Source organism: Carcharhinus amblyrhynchos, chromosome 11 (assembly GCF_965287045.1).
Source record: "Carcharhinus amblyrhynchos chromosome 11, sCarAmb.v2.hapA, whole genome shotgun sequence".
NCBI lineage: Eukaryota > Metazoa > Chordata > Chondrichthyes > Carcharhiniformes > Carcharhinidae > Carcharhinus > Carcharhinus amblyrhynchos.
In genome coordinates this window covers 21,018,347-21,044,142 of record NC_137334.1, presented here as the reverse complement: position 1 = coordinate 21,044,142, position 25,796 = coordinate 21,018,347, and the positions used below count along the sequence as shown (strand labels likewise).

At 40.6% G+C, this 25,796-nt stretch overlaps 1 protein-coding gene across 2 annotated transcripts in view; it reads right to left on the bottom strand.

The window, feature by feature from the left end:
- Positions 1–25,796, bottom strand: part of traf3ip1 (TNF receptor-associated factor 3 interacting protein 1) — a 96,921-nt gene that overhangs the window by 47,914 nt on the left and 23,211 nt on the right. The window contains exons 4-11 of one of the 2 annotated variants that reach the window (XM_080198742.1): positions 24,243–24,392; positions 20,516–20,911; positions 18,578–18,661; positions 14,914–14,943; positions 9,455–9,530; positions 4,478–4,498; positions 2,355–2,448; positions 905–988 (exon numbers count right to left, since the gene is read on the bottom strand). In XM_080198742.1, the coding sequence (XP_080054868.1) occupies positions 905–988; positions 2,355–2,448; positions 4,478–4,498; positions 9,455–9,530; positions 14,914–14,943; positions 18,578–18,661; positions 20,516–20,911; positions 24,243–24,392 (935 nt within the window). The remainder of the gene's footprint in view (positions 1–904; positions 989–2,354; positions 2,449–4,477; positions 4,499–9,454; positions 9,531–14,913; positions 14,944–18,577; positions 18,662–20,515; positions 20,912–24,242; positions 24,393–25,796) is intronic. The other variant, XM_080198743.1, reaches the window with a different exon arrangement.

Here is a 25,796-nt window from a genome sequence, read left to right as displayed (position 1 = left end):
TAAAAAGTGTGCAGCAAATGGTTAGCACTGCTGCCTCACAGTGCCAGGGGCCCTAGTTCGATTCCTGACTTGGATCATTGTCTGTGCGGAGTCTGCACGTTCTCCCCGTGTCTGCATGGGTTTCCTCCGGGTGCTCCAGTTTTCTCCCACAATCCAAAAGATGTGCAGGTTAGGTGCACTGGCCATGCTAAAATGCCCTTTAATGCAACCGAACAGGCACCAGAGTGTGGCGACTAGGGGATTTTCACAATAACTTCATTACAGCGTTAACGTAAGCCTACCTGTGACACTAATAAATAAAGTACTGGGTATCCTTGAAAATGACCTACTGACTACTCTGTTATAAAAACTCTCTGCCTACCAGTTAATTGTTGCATGAATGCTCCCAAAAGTCTATTAGCTTGAAAGGGTATATAAACTGTATTAACAAAATCATCATGGCACATGATACTTGGGTTGTCTCACTTCATTAAAGAACTCACCAGTAAATTTAATTCCAACAACTTTCAAATGCCACATCTCACTCAAGAACTGACTTGCACCCAATTGTCAGAGAGCTGTGTAGCTTACTTAAGCTTTGTTTTAGGTTGCACCCAAGAGAGATCCATTACCGTTTATCCATAAATGAATGACTGTGACAAGTGGGTTTTTGCATTCATAATGTCGATGAAGCTCACTGATAGGGGCTGGTTATTCAATCAAAGGGCCCAAATACTATAATCCAATAAAGGCAAAGCTGGAGTAATTTACAATTGTCATCTAAATTTAGTGTTCATTTATCACCTTGCAATGAATACTTTCCATTTGAGATGTAAAACCCAAGGATTTGCAGAGTAGTGATTTTATTTGCAATGAATTTCCAAGATACGCTCCATATTACAACAATAGCAGGGGGAAAATCTACCTTTCTGAAGGCAAATCTGGACTCTCCTGCTTCTTTATTCTGGGAGGTGCTGGTCTGGCACTTCCTGGTCGAGGTATTCGCCTGCTATTGTTTGATTCATACGAATATGGAAAAAATAAAAAAAAGTAAGAACGACAGCAATAGGCAAAAAAGGTTTTTATCCCATGAGTAGTTAGGATTGATGATGCAATGCCAGAGTGTGTATTGGAAGCAGAGTCAACCTAAAGCTTCAAAAGAGAATTGGATAATTATCTGAAGAGAAAAAGAAAACACAGGATTCTAGGGAAAAGATGGGGGAATGGGACCAGGTAAGTTGTTCCTTCAGACAGCCAGCATGGACACGTCAGGTTGAATGGCCTCCTGTGTTGAAAGCATCCTTTTTGATTCTGTTTGTAATTACACAGGAATTAAACAAGTTCCCTCATTGACGATCAAAGCTCAAAAAGTAATTTATCTGCTAAACACAAAGGAAGAATTGTGTGTATAACTACACCACATGGTGCAATAGTTTAAGAAAGTGGTTTACCACCCACTTCTGAAGGTTACTTTGGGATGGGAATAAAAATACTGGTTTTGCCTGAGATGCCCACATACTACGATGGAATAAAAAAAGTCAGGCCACATACAAGCCCTGCATAATCACCTGAATAAGGTAGCTGGCATGACAGAGTGAACATGGACTAGATACTGGCAAGCACAAGCTAGAAAGCAGTGCTTCAGACATCAGCGATGATCGTTGCACACTCCATAGCGATACTGTGCATCAGCAAGGACTAGAAATAGCCACACATTACTTGTTGATGTCTAACTGAAAATAGCAAAGTGGTGCATCACTGGAATCCTTCAAGCCAAGCCCAAGAGCCTGATTGCACATGCTGTTGCGACCACATCCATTCGCCATAACATTGCAACCTTCCAGGAATTCCAAGGGATTTAGGAAAACAAATGTCATCCCACCCACCAGCACCTTAACACAACTCTAAGTTGTGCAAGGCATTTTAGACTCACTCGTTTAATCTTTGTCTATGTACCCTCAAACTTGAAGCTTGAAAAACTGAATGTGCTTCACAAGAAGTCATAAGCAAATACCTCATGAAAGACCCATATAAAAAAAAACCTGGGCTTCGATCTTCAGTGAAGCTCATGGTTCACTCTAAACTACATCCACACAAGCTACGGCAAATGCGAATACGTGAAGCACAAATGGAGAATAAAGAACTTTCCACTCTGTAACTGTAGTCTCCCCAAAACACAACATGGAACACATCCTGATTCACTGATTCATAAACATGAAGGAGGCATCAAAGCAACACACACCACTACTGCTAAAGCAATTATCGGTCTTGTCCACTTGAAAGTAAAATTAAAGATGAAATGATACATCAGTCATATGAAAGAAGATTGATTTACCAGCTCTGGATATGAAACACTCAATATAAAGACATCAAACCTTTGTGCAACTTGGGGAGAAAGCTCATCAGAAATCTCTCCATTCACTTCAGCTGCATGCTTCTTCTCAATGGAATTGTGGGCAGCTTCAAGATCTGCAAATATTGATACATCAATCAGTAGGACAGAGCTTCCCAAAATGGAGACAAGATTTTGGGGTTGCAAGCTCTGAATATGTGCTTGAAGTTGCAGGTTTTCTTTGAAGTTACAGTTCAAGCTTCCCTTCAAACTTATTCCCATAATCAAACGTAAAATCTTCCATGCACCAACACAATAGAAGTGAATTGCTTTTTTTTCCACTTGAATTAAAAAGCACTCATTAAAAGGCACAGTTTGATTAATACAGCTGAAAATGGACGTCATAAGAAATAAGCTTTTTAAACAGGTGTTTAGTTCCCCACCTGAGGTTAACTAGAATTTTAATAATTAAAATAAAAACCAAATTACTGCAGATGGTGGAATCTGAAACCAAAACATGCTGGAAAATCTCAGCAGATCTGGCAGCATCTGCAAGGAGAGAGAAGAGCTGACATTTCGAGTCTGGGTGACCCTTTGTCAAAGTTTTCTCTCTTTACAGATGTTGCCAGACCTGCTGAGATCTTCCAGCATTTTCTCTTTTGGTTTTAATAATTAAAAGTTCCTTTAAAAGCCTGTACTGAATAGATTCATTGGTGTAAACCAATCATATTATTACTTCTTTTTAAAACACATTCCCTCTGGTACATTTGTGCCTAAGCCGTTGAATTTCAAGAGTCTTCTAGAATGACCATAAATGGGTGCCATTGGCCACATGCCATTATTTCAGTCTCAGGACGTGACCAGTTTTGTGAATGGGCTGGTTTCTTATTCTAATTTTTTAAATCAGTATTAAAGACCACAGAAATGCAATGTCTGCTCAACTTAACTAGCATATCAAAAACTCTCCCTTGTGTGCTGGTCACCTATTTTAGATGAACTCTACTTGAAATGCAGCCTCTACTGTTCTAGCTCAGTCACTCAGCTGGCACTACAACACAGTACTGTGGGAATGCTGTGTTGTCAGAGATGCTACATTTTCAATAAGCTGTTCAATTGAAGATTCTTTTCACGTGGTTACAAAAAATCCCATTAGTGTTATTTGAGGAATAGCATGTAGCACTTTAGAGTTCAAGCCAGCATTTCTCCATCAACCACCACCAATAAAAAGTAAGTCATCATTCCTCTCAGGTGATATCTTTGGAGCACTGTGTGGAAAATCACTGGTGCATTTCTCCACGTCAAAAGATAATTAAAGTGCCTTCGAATATCCTGAGGATGTGATAAGTTGCAACGTTAATGTAAGTTCTTTCTTTGGTATGAAATTGGGCATCCATTTTGATTACAGAAAGATTGCACAGATAGTAATGGAATGGACTGTCAGTTAGTGCACTTTTGGCAATGTTGCCTGCGTGAAAATGGAACTTCCACATAGATACAGACATGCAAATTAAGAGTAGTAGACTATTCGGCCCCTCAAATCCTGTCAGACAAACCAATGGTTTAAGATCATTTGGAAGTGAAGTTGGGGAGCAAATTCATGCACAAAAGGCTTTGGAAATCCAGATTATGTTCCACAGGCTATGAATACTGGGTCAATTCAAATTTTCTATAATAAAACCAACATGTTTTTATTTGGTAAAGATATCCAGGGATGTGACACAATGACAAGTAACTGATTTTACAACACTGATTGTTTATGAACTAATTCAAAGGTGGATCCGTTCAAGAGACAGAATCTGCTGCAGTTCCTATATTCAACGTCATGGGGATTTTTAACTTTTGCCTTCAAGTTCTACCTTCTCATTTGAAGAAAGGAATTTCAATGGTGTGGGACTGAGCATTTTGCAGCATTAAAGTACAAGCTCACATAGAACTGGGGATTCAACCCACACCTCCTGACTTGAGAATTTGATCAGATGAATGACATTTTCAGATGCACAGCACAATGCATACACCATATTAGGAGAGTGGAACCCAATGTCCACTTTTTCCCTTCATCTGTACAAAACACAAGATACCAGACATTTAAATTAGTGACCTTACAATATTTTTTAAATCCAGTTCTAAACAAAGAGGAATAGCCAATGCTGAAACTTAAGTACTTACCTCCTTCTATATCAGACTCATCTGCAAAGTAAAAATAGAATATAACCCAGTGAAATATTTGGATCATTAGTTTCATTTTCAACTTCAAACCCAAAAACCAAAAACACAACAGAATCATTTAGAATACATTATCTAAACAGTGGAAAGCACACACAAGGACAGGCGTCAAATCAGGTGATGAATAATTGATACGTTTAAGGGAGATCTGTATCCAATTAGAAACACTCACATTACAGTGACAGCTTTCTCAAATGTAAGGGAATTCTCAAAAAAATGACGACCTCCATTTTCCTGCCAAAAGTCCTAAAAACTCAGGTCACCATGGCTCTTTTGAGTGTGGCAATTTGGTCCACAATTCCTGCTCTTAGCACTGCCAACACTGCATAAAGAGACAAGCAGCATAGGAATAAAACATTACAGCCTACTGTGACTAACTTTTTTTGATGTCTGTTCCATCTTTAGTTAGGGCATTTTCATGGTTAAAGCCAAGTTTGAGATCCTTCCATCCAGAAAGGTTGATGGGCATGCAGCAACAGATCCATTTCAGATGGGGTCCTTTCACATGGCCAATGCTGATGGCAGAAGAGACCAATCATTGAGAGGCAGGTTCTGCCACAGGTGCCTCACATGAATCTACCAAATGTTATTGTGGGCTGATGATGTCATTGGGATCTGTAGCCAAGACACTGTAGCCATCGCTCATAGTCGTGGTGCACGCCAGCCCACAGGAAGAGTTCCATTTTCCTCTGTAGTCAGCTAGTGACTTCCAGCTGCGATAATTAATGTCTAGGATCTTCCTGTCACACTTGTTTCACTGAAATAGAGGACCATCTTCCATTCATGTAGCCGAGTCAAAGGGGCCACTTCCGTTGGCTGTGTGCTAACAAATAGGGAGCTCCATCTTTGCGAGGACTGCCACTTTGGTGATTTTGCCCTGTCACAATATATTCATCATGCACTGCAGACAGCAGAGTTGGAAATCATTGAGCCTCTTTGCTTGATAGCTATAAGTTTCTCATGTTTCACAGTCATACAGCAAGGTGCTGAGAGGGCTTAGCTGGTAATTTGAGGCCTGTGCTAAGAGTCAGGATGTTATTCCATGAACGTGTCAGCAGTTGGCTAAAGGTGGTAGCTGCTCTTCCTTTGCATGAATCGAGTTCTACATCAAGGGGTAGGTTGTCTGTCATTGTGCATTCCAAGCAGCAAAATTACCAGTGGAATCAAGGGTGAAGATGCAACACCTCATCCCATGACCATGGGTAAAATCATTGTTAAAACCACTTCAGAAAAAATGTTTTGATACAATAACACAGCACAAAATGACAGTAGTGGTTAGCTGAGCAGCCGTGCATCCTGGCACTTTAATTACTATGTGACATATTAATCAGTGCTATTGTCATTGTATATAGAGAGGCAGAACTTAGTTTTGTGCCTATATACACATACAATACATTTCATTTTCATTCTTACAAATAAATCAGAGAACAGAAAGCTGTACAGGGCAAAGACCACAGACAAAATAATAACTACTGTTTTAATTGAGTCAAGTGAGTCCAGAATTAAAAATGTAACGTTGTATTCTTTCAGAGTCAGTAGGCTGAAGATGGATGCTGGATAATGCACTTTTTCAGTAAAGATCACTTGCATGATGGGATAGGCACATGGCAATGATTTTGCCTTGTACTGCTGGTACAGAAGTTTAGAAATTTCCATAATAATAGTGCAGATGGTGGGGTGAGTGGGTAGGGCAGGCAATTTCAACTAGCACATAGCTGAGCTGATGGGGGGCAGCGGGCAGGATAACAGGTACTCCCCGCAGGAGGTTGTCATGTGATATGACTCCATTTCTCCACTTCGATTTGGACAAAGGATGCGTATTCATTTGTCTAGATCCTTTAGATCGGTAATGTTTCAACCATTAATCATTTCATAGGAGATTTCAGGGTTATTTGTCCAATCAGACAGGTTGTCTCTGTTGGCTGGGTCTCCCCTTAAGAGGTATAAGCAGCCTTTACACAGTTCCTTCAGATTTTCCCAAGCACTCGTCAGTGTGTTTGATGGTGGACTTGGGGGTAATTTATGGCAGGAGGCCCAGAAATCAGTTTCAGACAGGCGTTAATGTACAACAGGATCTTCCACTGGCGTCTGCCATGGCAGGTTGGAAAACCTTCCAGAGGCCACGTGAACATAATTTGCATTCCTCTAATGGGATGTGGGTGAAGGCCCAATTCCCGGTGCCAGATTCTCTGCAATGCTGGAGAGAAAACATACTAGCAGGAAACACATTCGAAACAATCTGGCATATAGAGATCAGGACTCATCTGGTCAATGCCTGGGGCTGCCTCTGGAGTTCAATAGGAGGGTTGCCCACAAACTCTTTGGAACACCACATCAGTGGGTGGGAGGATCATCTACAGGTGGACCTTCCAGATTAGATATCCTGGAGGAGCCCTTCTTCCTGGAGATCCAATTTTTCATTCTCAGAGGGTTCATCTTCTGGTCTCAGAGCGCTCCCAGAGGTCTATATTCATGTTCACTAGGCCCACCTTCTTTCTTCAATTGTGAGTCAATGATGTTGGACACCTTTTCAATATGGCATCAAAAACGATAGCTAATTGCATGCCACGCAGGCCTGCCTCAACACTGAATACAACAAAAAGCACTCAGGTGCATAATTAAAGAAGTCAAAGCCAGACGATTTGATGTTTTCCTTCAGGCTGCTGCAGCGGAGAATACTCTACGTTCCAGGCTGCTTTGGCACGTAATCTCAAAACGCGAGAATTCCACCTTTTGTTGCTCACTGCAGGCTTTTTAATTTGCAGTGCACAGGAACGTATACATGAGTTATGCTTCATGCTTTTTTAGCACACTGCACTGTTTATTTAAATCAGGTTGCAATCTATGCTCAGCTACTCAAAGAATGAACTTTATATGAAAAGTTAGAATGAAAATGGGACGAAATTCATTTTTCATTTAAACATTTGTACAGTAAAATCCCACCGCATAATTTGGAGACTGTCCTTAATTTTGTATTTTATGGATATTTAAATAGGCAGCAATGTATTAACAAGAAATTTCCAATTATTTAAATAGTTTTAGCTTAAAGCTAGTAGCGTTACAGAATTATCTACTCAGTTTGTTAGCTATCACTATTCAAAGTCTATTCAGAGGTCAATCTGCCCCTTCAATCTTACCTAACTTGTTTATAATAGTTTCTTTCTCAGGTTTTTGCTCTAATATCTCTTGCTGACTAACTGATGTGTTAGATTCTCTCTCTTCCTCTGACAGTGACAGAAAGAATAAATCAGTGTTATAAGCTGCTCTTAAAAATATTCCATCATACATTTTTAACATTAAAAACAAACCTATTGTCTACCTGACAACATGTTATTCTGAAAGGTTGAGTATAAGCAGAACACATCAGTATGCCCCCAAATTAATGGCGTAATGCTTGCACAGATTTAAAGTAACTGTCTGTCTTTCTGACAGTTTGCAGTTATTTGGCATTTAATTCTTGCATTTAAGTTCACAATTCTACTCAGCCTGTCCAGGGGAAGTACTTTTGCATTGGAAGAGGAAAATTTCAGACAAGGCAAACACATAATAATGCACCTAACATTTTGGGCCTTAAGCACCAGAAAGCAGGTATCTTGATTGATCTCTTGTTCGAGGGCAGCACATGCCCTAGGATAGCATGTAGTCAATATATAAATACAAAAATGCATAAATTGAGTGTGACAACTTATTACATACATTGTGGGTTTTGCTTGGCAGCATGCTCACTTTTGCAAACTACATGTGTAATTCTGGTTACTCTACAGCCAGGTCACAGCTGTGGAAGATGTTGAATTCTTGAGGATGCTTTGTGCACTTGTCAAAAGGTCACAAAGGGAAGGTTCCATTTATCAGCAGCCCCAATAATACTGTCTTAGATCGCAGGACAAAAAAAATACTGCCAATCATCACTGGCTTCACTATAAAGTGGATCAAAATCCAGCATAAGCTCAATGAGGAACCAAGATGTACAGAGACTGGTGAATGTCGAGTTGGTGGGAATGAGGTAAGGTGGCACGGATGGTGAAACAATTTTCTTCTCCCCGCCCCTTCATACTCACACTTCTCAATAGTTCAACTTGCCAAAGATTTTAAAACTATGTCAAGCTTTGGTGACCTACAACTGGTGTGTTGAAAAATACATTTTACAAGAGTTAACAAGTTGGCCATTGCATTTGTACTATCGCTAGACTATTAATCCAGAAACTTAGCTAATATTCTGGGTACCCAAGTTCGAATCCCACCCATGGCAGATGGTGAAATTTGAATTCAATTAAAAAAAAATCTGGAATTAAGAACCTACTGATAACTGGGAAACCATTGTCGATTGTCAGAAAAACACATCTGGTTCACTGGTATCTTTAAGGAAGAAAATCTGCCGTCCTTACCTGGTCTGGCCTACATGTGACTCCAGATCCACTGCAATGTGGCTGATTCTCAACTGTCCTCAGAAATGACCTAGCAATCCATTCAATTCAAGGGCAACTAGGGATGGGTAATGAATGCTGGCCTGGCCAGAGATTCCCATGTCCCACAAATGAACACAAAAATAAAGTAATCCAGGTTTATAAAGACAAACAAATTTCTTCTCTCTCTAAAGTAATTTTACTATCTGTGCCTTTCAAAATAAATACTTTATTTTATTAAACGCATCAGTGCAGTTTCCAATTTTGTGCAACTCTCAGTTTCAGAAAAATATATAAGAGGGACGCCACTCAGCTCATCTCCCTGTCCATAAACACCTCATCTCACGAAGGATTCCAGAACTGCTGCTGGCCCCACCCTTCACAAAGGACGAGAAGGTCATTTATCACACACATGATAACAAGCATGAAACATCTCTAACCTACATGAACTATGGATACTAGAATGCATTACAGCATTTTTTGTTAGGTTAGGGCTGTTTACAGTAAAGTTTCATACCTTCAACACCTGATTTTGGTTTGCGTCTTTGGCCCTTTGCTGATGAGGGTCTGGGTATCCTCACAGGACTCTCACCCTTCAAAATAAAAATAATTATGAATTCACAAGCACTGTAGAGAGACCAGATCACAATTACATTAGATCATCATTTATTGAAAGCCAGCCTAATTCGAGATGTTTACAATACATCACAGTCAGTGAAAAACAATACATAGGGACATATTTGATTCAACAGTATAATTGTACAGTTAGCTTCTAACCAGGTGTTGAGAGTGGAGATATTATTCATCCGCAATGATTAAGGTAATAATGGGGGTTAAGTCAAAGTCCATACCACTGTTTGTTTTTCCCCCCTCAGGTGTTACACAGTAATCTAACACTTAAAATTGGAGTCTGCAATATGAGTGCACATTTTTATAGAACGCCTACAATGCAGAAGGAGGCTATTCAGCCCATCGGGCCTGCACTGACAACAATCACACTTAGGTACTATTCCTTAACTCCATGTATTTACCCTGCCAGTCCCCCGACACTAAAGGGCAAATTAACAATTTAGCCAATCAACTGAGCCCATACATCTTTGGACTGCGGGAGCAAACAGGAGCACCTGGAGGAAACCCACACAGACATGGGGAGAATTTGCAAACTCTACACAGACAGGGTTCCAAGGCCACAATTGAATCCCTGGGACTGAGGTAGCAGTTCCAGCCACTGTGCTGCCCTACCCTGTAAGAATACATTCTTGCCAACTCCACTTTTAGACAGTTTTGCTTTAAAACCCACGCATTGACCAAATGAACCAAGACACTATTGAGTTTTGATCGCAGAATCTCCTGTTTACTAGACAGGTGCTTTACCCAACTAAGCCAATACATTGGCTATTTCTGATAGGAAGTGCACAGGATGCCATTCATAAAGGAGTGTGCACTTAACAACAACAACAACTGACTATGATGTCTGTGTACCTTTAAGAATTTTTTTTCAATTATGTTCTCTGCATTTGTAAGCAGACCTTTTTAAATGTTTTTTCCCGTTGTTGCTAGGCCATCTACTAGAAGTCCTTTTATTGTTAGTTCAATGGCTTAAATGGGATTTTGTTTATTTTTACTTTGAGATCTTTTATGACCTTACATTGTGAGGAGGAAGATTGATTGACAAGTCAATGTCAGGTGGTTCCTCCCCAGGAAAATATTTAAGGATTTATTTTCAGTTTTAATTTAGAAGAGAGTGGACATCAAGCTGAAAGCAGTATTTTTCTCTCTCTCTTTCTCGCTGGTATTGGAAATTCTGTTGGTTAGTTGAAAGTAAGGCTTCTTGCCTTCCTAGAGTGGAAAATCTGCTGTTGATGGTTGGCTTGACTAGAGTCACCCTGGTGTTTTAGAAAGCTGTTCTGACTTTAAACTGTTCTGGATACATCCAGAGGGCTGCTAGAAGTTACAAGGCTGAAACTTCAGGGTTTCAATTCTCCAACAAAACGACTGAAGCTTTTTTGATTCCAAGCTTGTCCATGTGCCTCAAAGAATGGCAGCATTCAACCAAAGGGCTGAATTCCAGTATCACGTGCGCGTTAGTTTTTACTGTGTTAAACTTGTAGCAAAGGTTTTGTTTCTGGAATTTGGTTCCTTGGAACGATGTTTTGCTGTTAAGATTGATACTGTATCATGATTGTTTTTCTCTTGTTTGTAATTGGTAAAAGATATTGCTAATTTTTCTCTCCATACATGTTAACTGTAACCTTAAATAAACTTTGTTTGATTAAAGCTTCCTAGTGGGAGCTTTTCATACCTGAAGTGAAATATCACTTGCTTACCCTGGCCAAATTCAAAGTGCAAAACTTATGATCCAAGCAGACTTCATAAAACATTTTGGTGTTACACTTGTACTGCACCATTCCAAGAAAAACATCGCAAGGTGGACATCACAGGAGACATTATAAAGCAAAACACAGAGTTACAAAAGGAGACATTAGGGAAGGTAACTAAAAACTTGATCAAAAAGATAGGTGTTAGGCAGCAGAGTTAAGAAGAAAAGAGGGAAAGAGAGGTGGAGAAGTCTGGGGAGGGAATCCCAGAGTTTAGGATCTTAGGTAGCTAAAGGCATCAGCACCAACAAGGTGCAATAGAAATCATGGATGCTGTAGATGCTAGGAATGGATTAGAGAAAATGCAAGTATCTCAGAATGCTGTAGGCAATTCAGAAAACGTAGCAGAGAAGCTTCGGGGCATTTAAAAACAAAGTGAGAATCTTAGAATTGAGGATTTGCTGAACTGGTTCCAGCAAAGGGATAATGGGTGAACAGAAATTGGCATAGGCTAGGGTAACCTTAAAGTTAAGGGTAGAATTTGGAAGCCCAGCCATGAATGCGTCAGAACGTCAAGTCGAGAAGTAACAAAGTCGTCAATAAATACTTCAGCCACAGAGAAGCAGAGGCAGGAACAGGATCGGGGTATGACGTTACAGAGATGAAAATAAATGGTCTTAGTGAGAAGGCATTACAAGTGATTTTCTTGATAGGCAAGAATGGAACCAGGTGAGTTCAGTCCCATCAGCTGGATAACACCAGATTTGTAAGCCACTCAAGAATCTTAGCCTGTATTTGATTGCTGCCAAAACAAAACTCACACATCAATCCACACCTGGTCAGCTAAGTATTCCACCTCTGATCTCAGCTGAAAGAGACACTCTGGAATATGTTGAGTATTTCCCATATCTTGGCAGATATCTCTCTCAAAAGGCCACCATCGACTAGAAGATCCAACACCATATGAGCTGTGACAGCTCAGCCTTCTACAAACTACAGCAACAAGTGTTTGACTATAAAGACCTCCAGAAGTCCTTGCATATAGGGCAGCTGTCTATTCCTGTACTTCAGTGAGACTGACACTGTATATCAATGGCACAAGAGCTTCAGAAAAATTACATCAGGAACATTTCCGCCACACGCTCGAGGTTCAACAGGAGGACTGGTGAGCAAATGCTCTACTTGCGGTCAGCTCCACAAGCTTTCAGACAAAATTGAAAAATCAATTTTGATGGACTGAATGCTGGGCAAATGGCCCAAAAGCATCTTCCCCAGAGGGTCTTGTTTTCTCAACATTCAAATGGTCAATGTTCCAGGAGAGGACAGAGAAATGACTTGAAGACGCACCGAGGCTCTCAAAGCACAGCAGCATTGACATTGGAGCAACAACGTATCCATCAAGCTGCATCACTCCTAAAATCAAAATATCTGAATGAAGCAAAGTGGCAGCAGAGAAGGAAAGAAAAAAAACAGTTCCAACTCCCAGTATTATGTGGGACAGCCCCGCCCCAACATTCCCAAAGATCATGGGTTGGGAATCGACTTGTTCCGTCAAATGAAGACCCATGGCAGAAACTTGCAATCCTGAGTAAACTTCATCCTTGAACCGAGGGCCATTCAACTGTGATGTAATGTACAACCAACATCTGTCTGCCAAATAATAAGACTTAGCCGCTCACAAAACAGCTTATAACTTTAGTCAGGCACTCATTCACATGGACACAACAGACACACAATGGGAACCAAGCTTCCACACAAACATTATAGAGAAGATAACTGGTGTTTAAGTGTTGCTTCGACTGCCAGGAGGAGGTTTGCAATACTCTGAATGGGGATCAAGATTTGTACATTTGTACATGCTACGCAATCCTGCAATCCTTGCTGCCACCTATTGGGCAATAACCTGAGGAGCAAGGACTCAAGGAAGAGGACAAATATAAGAGGACAAAAGAAAATGCAACTGGAAATGGAGAAAGACCAAGAAGAAAAGGAGGCTATAACATTGACAAACCCCTAAGGTCTGGATCTACATAATGAAATAATTCAGGAGCAGTAACCTCCACTATGCCTCCCCATTCACAAATATCCCATACTCCTTACATTTCCACTTAGCAACGACCATCACATTGTCCTCAAAATAAAAACCACATTCCAAAATAAATTTACAAATTCAATTATTATGTCTATCTTGCATTTGTCTTTGTCTATCCTAGTCCCCCCATCCTGGTTGCTCCCCAAAAACTGCAGCCTAGGTGATGGAAGCCTGCTGACTTTCAGTTATCAAGCTGGGCCTTAGAAGGTGATCTTGGAGAGTTCTTGGTCCAGAGGTTCCAGCTTCAGACTGCACACTGGGCTGCAGGCATGGACACTGGTGAAGTCAGATCAGGAATGCTGCCATCCTGACAAAGGACAGCAAGTTCTTTCTCAATAGAGTTACTACCACTCTCCTGGGGAGGTACTACCACTCTCCTGGGGAGGCACTTCCACAATCCCACTGATCTTTTGGATAACAAATTGATGGAATGCAATGATGTCCTGAAAACCTTTTTGACTGTGGTATCCTGGGCCATGGTGAAAGTCATCTAATCATTATTGCAACACTCAGACCTGAGACAGAAACTGTTTGTGCTGCAATGAAAGCTGTGACTTTGCCTGTTAGATCCTGAATCATTGTGGATTCCAGAGGTACACTGATGGGGATGAACACCTTTTCCACGTTGGAAAGCTCTGCACCAACTCAATGCTAGACCTCTCCACGTTCAGCAGATTTCTCAGCACAGCCAGGATTTTGGTTTTGTGGACACATCAGTCTTCTTTTGTAACCAAGTGCATCAAAGCCTTCACACGAGTCTGCTGCAATACAATTCACATGTGATTTTGTCCTCCAGTAAACTGGGACATATTCCAGCATACTTGGGTCCCGTGCCTCACCATGTGCAAATTCTCCCTCTCTCCTAGCTGCCAAAATATGAACAATGTCAGTCTCTGACCTTACAAGCTGGAGTGTTGTGCTGTCACCTTCACTGCCCTTTTTCTCAGCACGTGATTTGCAAATTCTTGGATACCTGAAAGAGAGGGAAAGGGTGGGATTTTCTGCAACCCCGCAGTGTGTTCGCAGCGGTAGAAGCAATCTGTCATTGGCTGGTGGTAGGATCTTACAGTCGCTGTCAATGGGGTTTCTCATGGTAAGCACTTCCTGCTGCCAGGAAATCCACCATGGAGATTCGTTATCAGTAGAACCGGAAGATCCTGCTGATGGGAACAGTTGGAAAATTCCAACCAAAGGGTTCGGTTCCAGTAAAAGGAGACAATAAGAAGTGCATGTGTACATGCATACACCAATGCCAGATGAAACATTCATTCAAGGGGCAAAGCAGGAATGGGGGAGAAGGAGTTAGAGCAGACCAGGAATGGGGGAATCGAGGGAAAAGCAGGAATGGGGGAAATCGAAGGAAAAGCAGGAATGGGGGAGTGAGATCAGATCAAGAATCGGGGTGTGAAGGGAAAAGCAGGAATAGGGACATCAGTGGAAAAGCAGGAATGGGGGGGGAATCTCGGACAAAACAAGAATGGGTGGAGTGAGGAAAAAAGGTTGCCTTATCTTTTAAATTAGCTCTCAAAATAAACATCTACATAAAATGTGTTAACAGTGCTATACCTTTGTTCCAGGGATCTCAACTACTTTATCCTGCTTGCAATAATTAAAATAAAAAATATTAAATTGTGAGCAAACAGCAAAAATCCCAAACTATTTCTATTACAAACTGCAGTAGTACAAATATCAAAATTAAATTTTTACAAAATAATCCTTGCCAATCATTTAAAGTATATAGTGAAGGAGATAAAATGCAGCACTATACCATCACTAAAAGTTGGGAGATTATTGAAACCCAGAAGTCAATATCACATTAGTCTTGTTTTAGAAATAAAGACCCAAAAAATTCTTCATTAGGGGGCAATCCATCAAAATAGCTCACCAAGTTAAAAATCCCCAAAAGAAGGCACCCCCGTCACCTAATCCTAAGACAATAAAATAAAATGTTTTTAATTGCACCTTGTGGGTCAGTGTGAATAGTCAATGCCATATTTCCTTTACAAACTAATACGAAAAAGGGCAAGAATAGACCAGACGATTTATCAATCCTGAACCACCCCACATGATAAAACCTGCACAAATCATTCAGCCTTCCCACCTTATGCCCCTCAGTGCATGCAAACAATCAGTCATAACAAAAGATTTCAGAGTTTCAGAAAAAGTAATATTGAGAATTTTCTCCATGAATCCCACAGGTAATCAAGCAAACCTCAGGAGTCCACAGCACTTGGTACCACTGTTATTGTCAATCTTGCCATCCTTCAAGTTGTATTCTGCTTGCAGGAACATATCCAGCTCCGTTTTGAATGGTATACAGTATTCACATTCTTTGTCGTGCTTACAAAGTCAATGTCACCAATTTCTTCATGTAGAAGAAATTCTGAAATTACACTGGAATTACATTTTGGCAGTAGTTTTCTGGCAATCCAGCTTTATGAAAGGATATTACTAAACTAAACTAGAACGAGTGCAGAAAAGATTTACTAGGGTGCTACTGGGACTTGACAATTTGAGTTATAAGCGCAGGCTGGGACATTTTTCCCTTGGAGCAAAGGAGACTTAGGGGTGATTTTATAGAGGTCAACAAAATAATAAAGGGCATAGGCAAGATAGATAACATCTATTCCCAAAAGTAGGAGAGTATAAAACTGGACGGCATAGGTTTAAAGTGAGAGGGGAGAGATACAGAGATGTAATTTTTTCACAGAGGGTGGTGAGTGTCTGGAACAAGCTGCCACAGGTAATAGTAGAGGCAGGTACATTTTTGTCTTTTAAAACACATTTAGACAGTTACATGGATGAGATGAATATAGAGAGAAATGGGCCAAATGCAGGCAATTGGGATTAGCTTAATGGTAAAAACTGGGCAGCATGCACAAGTTTGGCCAAAAGGCCTGTTTCTATGCTGTAAACCTCGATGGCTATCCCTTGTGACCCACTGACCAGGAAGCTTCAGTACTGCTGCGCAGTTGCAAACTAAACAGGATTTACTGTACATTTAAAAATACACCTTCTTACCTTTCCCTTCCATAAAGAGCACATAATTTGTATTTTATCAGGAAATACTAAGCTTTTCCTCTTTATGTTGACTATGTCAATGTCTGAGTCAAGAGATCCTCATTGTCATACCGCCTCCAACAAAAAGTGTGCAATAAACAGAACATCCCATTTTCATTTGAACAGGATCACCGAACATCTTTAATGTTTTGAACACATTTCACCATGTTTTTAACAGGATCACTGAGCATCTCGCCATGTTTTGAAAAGGACAACAGAACATCCAGTGTTTTTTAAACCAGACATTTGGTGACAAGTTTCAACATCCCCCATTTTTAAAAAACCCTGCATTACAGCACTGTGTTGCTGGTTCAATCCTCTACTCGTCAGCAATAGCACCAGCTTGGGTGAGATGGGCCGAATGGGTTCCTCTAAATTACCATTTTTATGACTCCAAACAGCTGTAACAACAGAGCATTGCTGAAGGTTAACTTGCTTCCTTTCATGGGTCAGCAGAGGGTAAATGGTCAGCACTCTGACTGAAGGTGAGCAGACAATCTCAGCTGACACCCCAGTGAAGTACTGAGGGAGTGTTGTCCTATTACAGGTGCCATCTTTCAGGTAAGACTTTAAGCCAAGACCTCCTCAGGCGGGTGTAAAAGATTCTATGACAATTTGAAGCAGGAGTCTTCCGATATCCTGGTCATAGCCTGTAGGTGCATTCATTTCAGTATCTGTGCAGAGAACCACACCTTCTCTGTCCTCATTGCAACAGTGTAATTTTACATTCCATTTACACTTCACAAAACTGGCCTTTGGTGGAACAGACTGCCTCCAATGTGGAAGCTCAAGCAGCTAAGAAAATGAGTATTTGAGGATTAGGTTCTCAAGCCCAAGATTAAGGTCATGGTTTACTGGGCAGTATTGATCCCTGCACTCTTGTATGCTTTGGAGATTTAAACAGCCTACAGTTGACACCTCAAAGCCTGAAGAAATACGACCAGCAATGCTTTCTCAAGATCCTCCCAATCCAGTGACAAGAAGGATGGTCCAACAGCATTACCTTCTCCCAAGCCAACATACTCAACACGAAAGTGCTAAACGCTCAAAAACAGCTCCATTGAGCAAGACAAATTGCTCATTTACCAAACACCAGACTGGTTAATCAGCCCTTATTAACATTACAAAAACAGAAAATGCTGGAAAATCTCAGCAGGCCTGACAACATCTGTGGAGAGAGAATAGAGCCAATGTTTCAAGACTGGATGACCCTGGCAGATGCAAAAAAACTAAGAGGAAAAAACCTGCAGCAAATTTAGGAGAAACTTTGACAAATTGCTCTGACTCCTTAGAGACAATGAAGCAAGATCCCCATGACCATCATTGCCTCCAGTCAAAATCATAGCTGGTGAGATACCAACTTTGCCCTCAACAATTACACTCTCCAGCCCCTAATTTTCAACTGAGGTGCTGAGCAAATTGGATAGAAATCCCCCAATGCCAGTTACCTTTGTTCTCCTGTTGTTGCAAACACATGCAGCTTTGCTGCACTTTTGCCGTTGGGATGTGAAATGCAATGATCATAGAAGCCTACGGTGCAGAAAGAGGCCCTTCAGCCCATCGAGTCTGCACCGAACACAATCCCACCCAGGCCCTATCCCCATATCCATACATATTATAGCCACTAATCCCTCTAACCTACGCATCCCTGGACACTAAGGGGCAATTTCTTAGCACGACCAGTCAACCTAACCCGCACATCTTTGGACTGTGGGAGGAAACCGGAGTATCCGAAGGAAACCCACGGAGACACAAGGAAAATGTGCAAACTCCACACAGACAGTGACCCGAGCTGGGAATCGAATCCAGGACCCTGGAACTGTGAACCAGCAGTGCTAACCACTGTGTTACCGTGCCGCCCCACGGTCGCACTTCTTTACAAAACCAGCTAAACAGGGTACTCAAAGAATAAATCCATGTAAAAATAGTAACAAAACTCTGTCCTTTTTTTGCCCAGTAAAATGCACATAAATGGACATGTTTTCATTTTATGAACATTGATTAATGATTTTTTTGATTGGTTTAACTCCCTAATACAAATTTCTTTTTGGAAGCACTGTAATACGAGTTCAGTCTGAGTGTATCAGTTCGCTTCTAAAAAGTGTATACTTCTCGACAGTAAATATTTTGCACAACTAATCCTCTCCCAGGTTTATCATACATTGCATACCTCTTGGTCGACATCAATTTTGCTGTCTTTCTTCATCATCTCTGGGGGCTGTTTGTGTGGTTTTTCCTCAGCTACAATTTTTGGCTACAGAAATAAAAAGCAACATTAAAACCAAGAGCAAGCTACCAGATGGATGGCACAGGATCAAGAAGGCAGAACGTTCACAAAGATAATCAGGAATGGCCTTACAAGCAATGCTCACATCCCAAGGTGTCATTTTTTGGATGAGATGATAAACTAAGGCCCCCATCTGCCATCTCGAGTGGCCATATACGATCTCGTGGCACTATTTTGAAGATGAGTAGGGGAATGATCCTCAGCGTCCTGGCCAATATTTATCCCTCAATCAACATGACAAAAATAAATTACCTGCTCGTTATCACATCACTATTTGCTGAGTGCAAATTAGCTGCTGCATTTACTACATTACAACAGTTACTACATTTCAAAAAGTACTTCACTGGCTGTAAGGCACAGATATTTGGAGTTGTGGAAAGAACCCTACAAATGTAAGTCTTTCTTTCCACAACGCTAAGCCAATGCCTTATAATATTCTGGTTTGTTATATTCAGAAATATTTGTTCATCCTATTATATAACTTTATAAAGTCTCATGTAAGACGCTGCTTTAAGAGTGAAGAATTCCAGTTTACCAAGTTATCTTGTCTAGTTCTTCTGAACACATTGTGTAGGTGAGATCAAACCTATATTGACAGTCACTTGATAATTGGCTGTTAATCTCATTTGCAAGTTTAGGTGTTTTTAATTCTTTCATGAGAGCGGGCAACACTGACAAGATGTGGAGATGCCGGAGCTGGATTGGGATAAACACAGCAAAAGTCTCACATCACCAGGTTAAAGTCCAACAGGTTTATTTGGTAACAAACGCCACTAGCTTCCGGAGCGCTGCTCCTTCATCAGGTGAGTGGAGAGTTTGGATCACAAACAGGGCATATAAAGGCACACACAGTTTACAGAATACTGATTAGAACGCAAGTCTTTACAGCTAATCAACTCTTAAAGGTGCAGACAATGTGAGTGGAGATAGCATTAAGCATAGGTTAAAGGGGCGTGTATTGTCTCCAGACAGGTCAGTAAGTGAGATGTTGCAAGCCCAGCCAAGTCATGGGGGTTACAAATAGTGTAACGTCACTTACTGTGCGCCTTTATATGCACCATTTGTGGTGTTTATCACTAACAAGGCCAACATTTGTTACCTATTCCCTAATTGCCTTGAACTGAGTGTCTTGTTCAGCTATTTCAAAGGGCAATTAAGAATTAACCACATTGCTGTGGCTCTGGAGTCCCACGTAGGCCAGACGAGGTAAGGACAGCAGATTTCCTGCCCTAAAGGATATTAGTGAACCAGATTTTTTTTTTAAACAACAACCAATGTTGATAATAATCGTGAAACTGTAACAAGCTTTCAATTCCAGATTTCTTAATTGAATTTAAATTCCACCAGTTGCCATAATGAGATTTGAACCCATGGCCCTGGAACATTAGTCAGGGTCTCTGGATTACTGGTCCAGTGACATTACCAATACATCACCGTTTTTACTGCAATATAGAGAAATCATTTAAGGAAAAATATGCTGGATGTGGCATTTAATTCTGGGAATAAGAGTATGAATTGCAAGATGCAAAACCAACATTTGTCAGAAATGGGCTCCAGCAGAATTTATTTTGTAATATTCATTCATGGCCTGTGGGTATTGCTGGCAAGAGCAGCATTTATTGCCCATCCCTGATGAATTGGCATAACTGGAATTTAATTGCTTCGCACAGTGTAAAATATCACAGGTTTGTTTGGCACTTTAGCTGTACACATACTTCTAACATCTGCAAAGCATTTGCTAAATTTAATTGCCATATTTTGTACAGTAAACATGCTACCATCTTCCACTAACTAAAGCAAAGTCATGCAATTTATAATTACCCTTTTATCCATTTTGTCCTGTTCTTTGGCTTTTTCGCTTTCCGCTTCCTGATCTCTGCCTTGGTCTTTCGAATGTTCACGCTCCTTGTCTCTTTGTCTTCTTTCTCTCACTCTTTCTTTGTTTCTATCTCTTTCCTTGCTTCGCTCTTTGTCCTTTTCTCCATCCCCTCTAATTTTGTCCTTTTCCACTTTTTCTCCATCACCTCGATTCTTGTGGTTTTCCTGATCTCTTTCCTTTGCTCTTGCTCGCTCCCTCTCATGTTCCTTTCCCCTTTCACGTCTATCACCATCTTTGTGTCGGTCCCTTTCTTTGTCCATCGGTTTACCTTGTTCCTTCGACTGTTCCTTTTCTTTCCGGTCTCCGCTCGTGTGCTTAATTGCATTCTCATTCCTTTCCTGAAAAAGAAAATTGGAAAAGTATGGTTCAGAAACACAAAACTGGTTGAAATGTAAAACAGACACCCAAAGAGATTAAAAGATAGAGGTTGTTTTGCAAGCACATGAGCAAACAGACTATTTTCTACGTAATTTGCAAATATCTGAAGTAACTTTACATGTTGATTCAGTGAAATCCTTTAACTTTTAACCAGAATGCAGCAATCTACTGCATAGGATGAAAGGTTCCAGAATATACTGGAAGACACCTTACATAAGTTCGTTGAGCAACATCAAATATCAATGATTTAAATACTGACCCTTAAAGTTAGAAAACATAGCAGTGTGAAGGGGAAATAAAGCTGAACCAGAAGGTCAGTAAGGTAAGTTTATCACCCAGATTAAGCTGTGTTTCCATCTCCAGCCTGTCTTCCCTTGACGATACGCAAGTAATTAGAGCCTGCCCAGCCAATGTGGTGCGATGGAAGCCGCCCCTTCTTGTTTTTATTTCTAAGCCCTGAATGATACGGTAGAGAATGCCATCATTGGTGCCAACAACTTCAATGATGCTTTACCTGCCCACTATTGGCCTTTTCCAATTCAGGGAAAATTTCGCCAATGGCTGATATAAAAGGAATGATCCCAAATGGAGGGTAAAAATGTGGCACAGTGGTGAGCACTGCTGCCTCACAGCACCAAGGACCCAAGTTCAACTCTGGTCTCGCGTCTTCGTGGAGTTTACACGTTCTCCCCGTGTCTGCATGGGTTTCCTTCAGGAGCTCCAGTTTCCTCCCACACTCCAAAGGTGTGTGGGTTAGGTTGATTGGCCGTGCTAAGTTGACACTTAGTGTCAGAGGACTAGCAGGTTAAATATGCGGGGTTACAGGGATAGGACCCGGGTGGTATTGTTGTCAGTGCAGGCTAAATGGCCTCCTTCTGCACTGTAGGGATTCTATGAATGATCAATTAACATTGTGGCAAGCACATGCAATATGGGAAAATAAAGGTAAGAAATAGAAAGAGATTTGGAGATGGAAAGTAATTAATATTTGATGGTAGAAATGTAAGTGGCAAAGGATATAAAAAGACTAAATTATAATTACAGCTGTGTTTGCTATTCCAAGAATTGATTAAAAAATTCTGTGTAAGATTTGTTTAGAGATTGAAACCTGATAATAGAAAGGATAAAAACATGAAAAGCATGCAATAGGGGCTATTTGAAATAAAACCAGGAACAAAATGTTATTATTAAGAGGAAAGGTTTGAAAAATGAAGATATTATTCACTAAAACACAGGCAATCAAGTCAGGAATTGAATAAGCATTTTAAAAATGATTAAATATTTTGAGGACAGAGTGGAGGATTCTTCCACTGATTGGAGAGTTGACAACAAGGGACTCAGACAGAAGATCAAAAGAATGAAAGAGGAAGTTATTTTACCTCAAGAAAATTATAGCTTTGAGACAAACACTTAAATTGGAAAGGAAACTCAACAGGTATTTGAAAAAACAACAAATACAGGGAATGGGTATAGAAATGGGATGACAACAGTTTGCTTCAGTAGACAAGCTAAGTTCAGAATCAGCACGGTGTCTCAAATGGCCTCTACTGTAATTTTTATGGATTTATGAATTCTAGTTCACATGTAATCTCAAATGAAGGGACTCCTTTCTTTTACATGACTCCTGATGGAAAAGTGGGCACAAGAAACACGCCTCATCAATTACTTATCAGTCATCGGGCAGCACAGTGGCAGAGCAGTTAACACTTCTGCCTCGCAGGGCCAAGGACCTGGGTTCAATTCTGGCTTCAGGTGACTGTACAGAGCCTGTGCATTCTCCCTGTATCTGCTTGGGTTTCCTCAGGGTGCTCCAATTTCCTCACATAAAGACATGCTGGTTAGATGCATTGGCCATGCTGAATGATCCCTCAGTGTACTTGAACAAGCACCAGAGTGTAGTGACTAGGGAATTTTTACAATAACTTCACTGCAGTGTTACGGTAAGCCTATTTGTGGCATGACAAACTTAAACAAACAAACTGATCTTTGAAAATGATGGCCAATATCTTCAAAAATGGCATATCAAAATCCTTAATCCATTAAGCAGCGTTAAACTGATGTCGATGTAGCAGATGGGAATCAGCAACGTTAGCAAAACGACAAGCATAATAAAAAGGTAGTCTGGAAATCTACAGTGTTACATTAAATAAACAAAATACACTATTTGCAGAGGACAACTATGAGATAGATGATGATGAGTAAAAGCAAACATAGGAAATAAAAGTAAATTTAAACATCAAGATGTAAAAACAAAAGAAAAACTGTAACAGAGTTTTGATATAGAATAATTGCACATTACAGACACAAACATGCACAAGCACCCAGAATACGAAAACAATGTGGACTATTTCACTGCTTTGAAATCAAAATATCTAAATTAATTTCACCTTTGATTCAAATAGATAGGAAATGCAAATAATAACTATGTTTCATAAATGGAACATAAATTAATAATTCCTAACATCAAAGTAAACAATAAACAATGCTATCTGACGTCTATAGGGCATCCTGAAGCAGCCCATGTCCAACAAGTTTCTTTACCATATCTAGTTACTTACGTGGGCATAAGAAGTGACAATTAGGAAAAGTGAAGTCATTTTTGAATTTTTTTTAATAGTAGAAAATCCTCAGTGATTTACTATGTGCTATTATACTAATATCAATTATGCTGGTTACACAATACCTTTAACTTATTTTGACATTGGCTTTAAAAAAAAATTGTGCGCATAATGAATTTTCAGGGTGGCTTCCTTTAGTGATTAGTATTACTGCCTCTCAGTGCCAGGGACCCAGGTTCGATTCCCAGTTTGGGTCACTGGCTGTGTGGAGTTTGCACATTCTCCCTGTGTCTCCATGGGTTTCCTCTGAACTCTCTGGTTTCCTCCAAAGATGTGGACGTGCCGGCGTTGGACTGGGGTAAACACAGTAAAAAGTTTGACAACACCAGGGACTAACCCGAAAGCTTGTGCGTTTACTATCAAATAAATCGGTTGGACTAAAACCTGGTGTTGTCAGACTTTTTACTGTGTTTCCTCCAAAGATATGCAGGTTAGGTGGATTGGCCATGCTAAATTGCCCCTTACTAGCTAGGGTAAATGCATGGGGTTATGGGGATGGGGCCTGAGTGGTATTGTAGTCAGTGCAGACTCAAATGGGTCGAATGACCTCCTTCTGTAATGTAGGATTCTATGATTGTTTGGGTATATTGGTTTATCCTGAGCACTTCAAAAATGTGTTGAAGTTCAGTCCCTTGAGCACTGCCCAAGTGATATATTAAAGTCTGAGGGTCACCTCCTGTTCTTTGTCTTTCTGCCTCTTGCGCTCATCATCCTTTTTCTCCCTGTTTTCTTTGCCCTGTGATTTGGAACCAGATATTGCTTTTGCCTTAAGATCTGTCTTTTCGCCAGCAAGGACCCTCCTCACCGAATCATCACTGGAAAGCTGAAGAGAGGAAACAAAATAGATTACTACAGCCTTCAATTCTGTGCAAGACTGAAACAGTCGCTGATTTAACATGAGCAATACTCTCAAAAATTATAAGGTTTGGACAGAAACAAAACTCATGATTCTACTATGTTCATGTTTTATTTGAAGGGTTTTGGGTTCAATTTGACATGTCTACCCCCCTGTCCTTGTGAATGAAATGCCACAGGCCAGGTCACAATGGCTTGTGTCCAATATAATTGGTATCCTGCTATTTCACCAAAAATTTAAAAAACAACTTGGAGTAGTCACAAGAAATGTGATACTAGTAACTCTTTGTAAAACCAGTAACAGATTGCAGCAACCTCACGTTCCTACCACAATGGCTGCCATAATCAGATTCAGAACCAGAAACAGAAAATGCTGGAAATACTCAGTATGTGTGGCACACCTGTGGAGAGAGAAACAGTCATGTTTCAAGTTGATGACTTGATGAAAGGAATATCACTGCACAAACTCCAAAGTGTGAAACTATTTGTGAACCATCCAAGTTCATGGCAAAAATTCAAAGGAAATATTCTCCTCCTCAAATTAAAAAAAGATCTTTTCCCAACGGTAGGGGAATTTAAAACTAGAAGGCATAGGTTTAAGGTGAGAGGGGAGAGATACGAAAGGGTCCAGAGGGGTAAATTTTTCCACACAGAGAATGGTGACTGTATGGAACAAACTGGCAGAGGTGGTACTGGTAAGGTTCGAGTCCCGGCTTGGGTCACTGTCTGTGTGGAGTTTGCATGTTCTCCCTGTGTCTGCGTGGGTTTCCTCCAGGTGCTCTGGTTTCCTCCCACAGTCTGAAAGACGTACTGGTTAGGTGCATTGACCTGAACAGGCACTGGACTGTGGCGACTAGGGGAATTTCACAGTAACTTCATTGCAGTGTTAATGTAAGCCTTGTGATATTAGTAAACAAACTTTTACTTTAGAGGCAGGTACAATTTCGTCTTTTAAAAAGTATTTAGACAGTTACATGGATAAGATGGGTACACAGGGATAATGGGCCAAATGTGGGCAACTGGGGTTAGCTTAGGGTTTTTAAAAAAAGGGCAGCATTGACAAGTTGGGCCGAAGAGCCTCTTTCCATGCTGTAAACCTCTGACTCAACCTTGACCAAACATTGCCTCTAATGGAAAACACAACTGCTCGGCAAGTAATGAAATATGTTGATTATTAGACCCAAGCATAGAGAAGAGAGGTGACTACAATTGGATAAGGATCTCTCGCCCCCATCCCCACTAGACTTCATTGGTTGTTTTTCTTCAGAGCACCCCAAATAACTTATTTCTCCTCTTTCCCTCCCTAATCCCAAAACAGGCTGAATTTACACAGCCAATGTCGTTTTCTCAGCACGCACCATCTGCAGCTGCA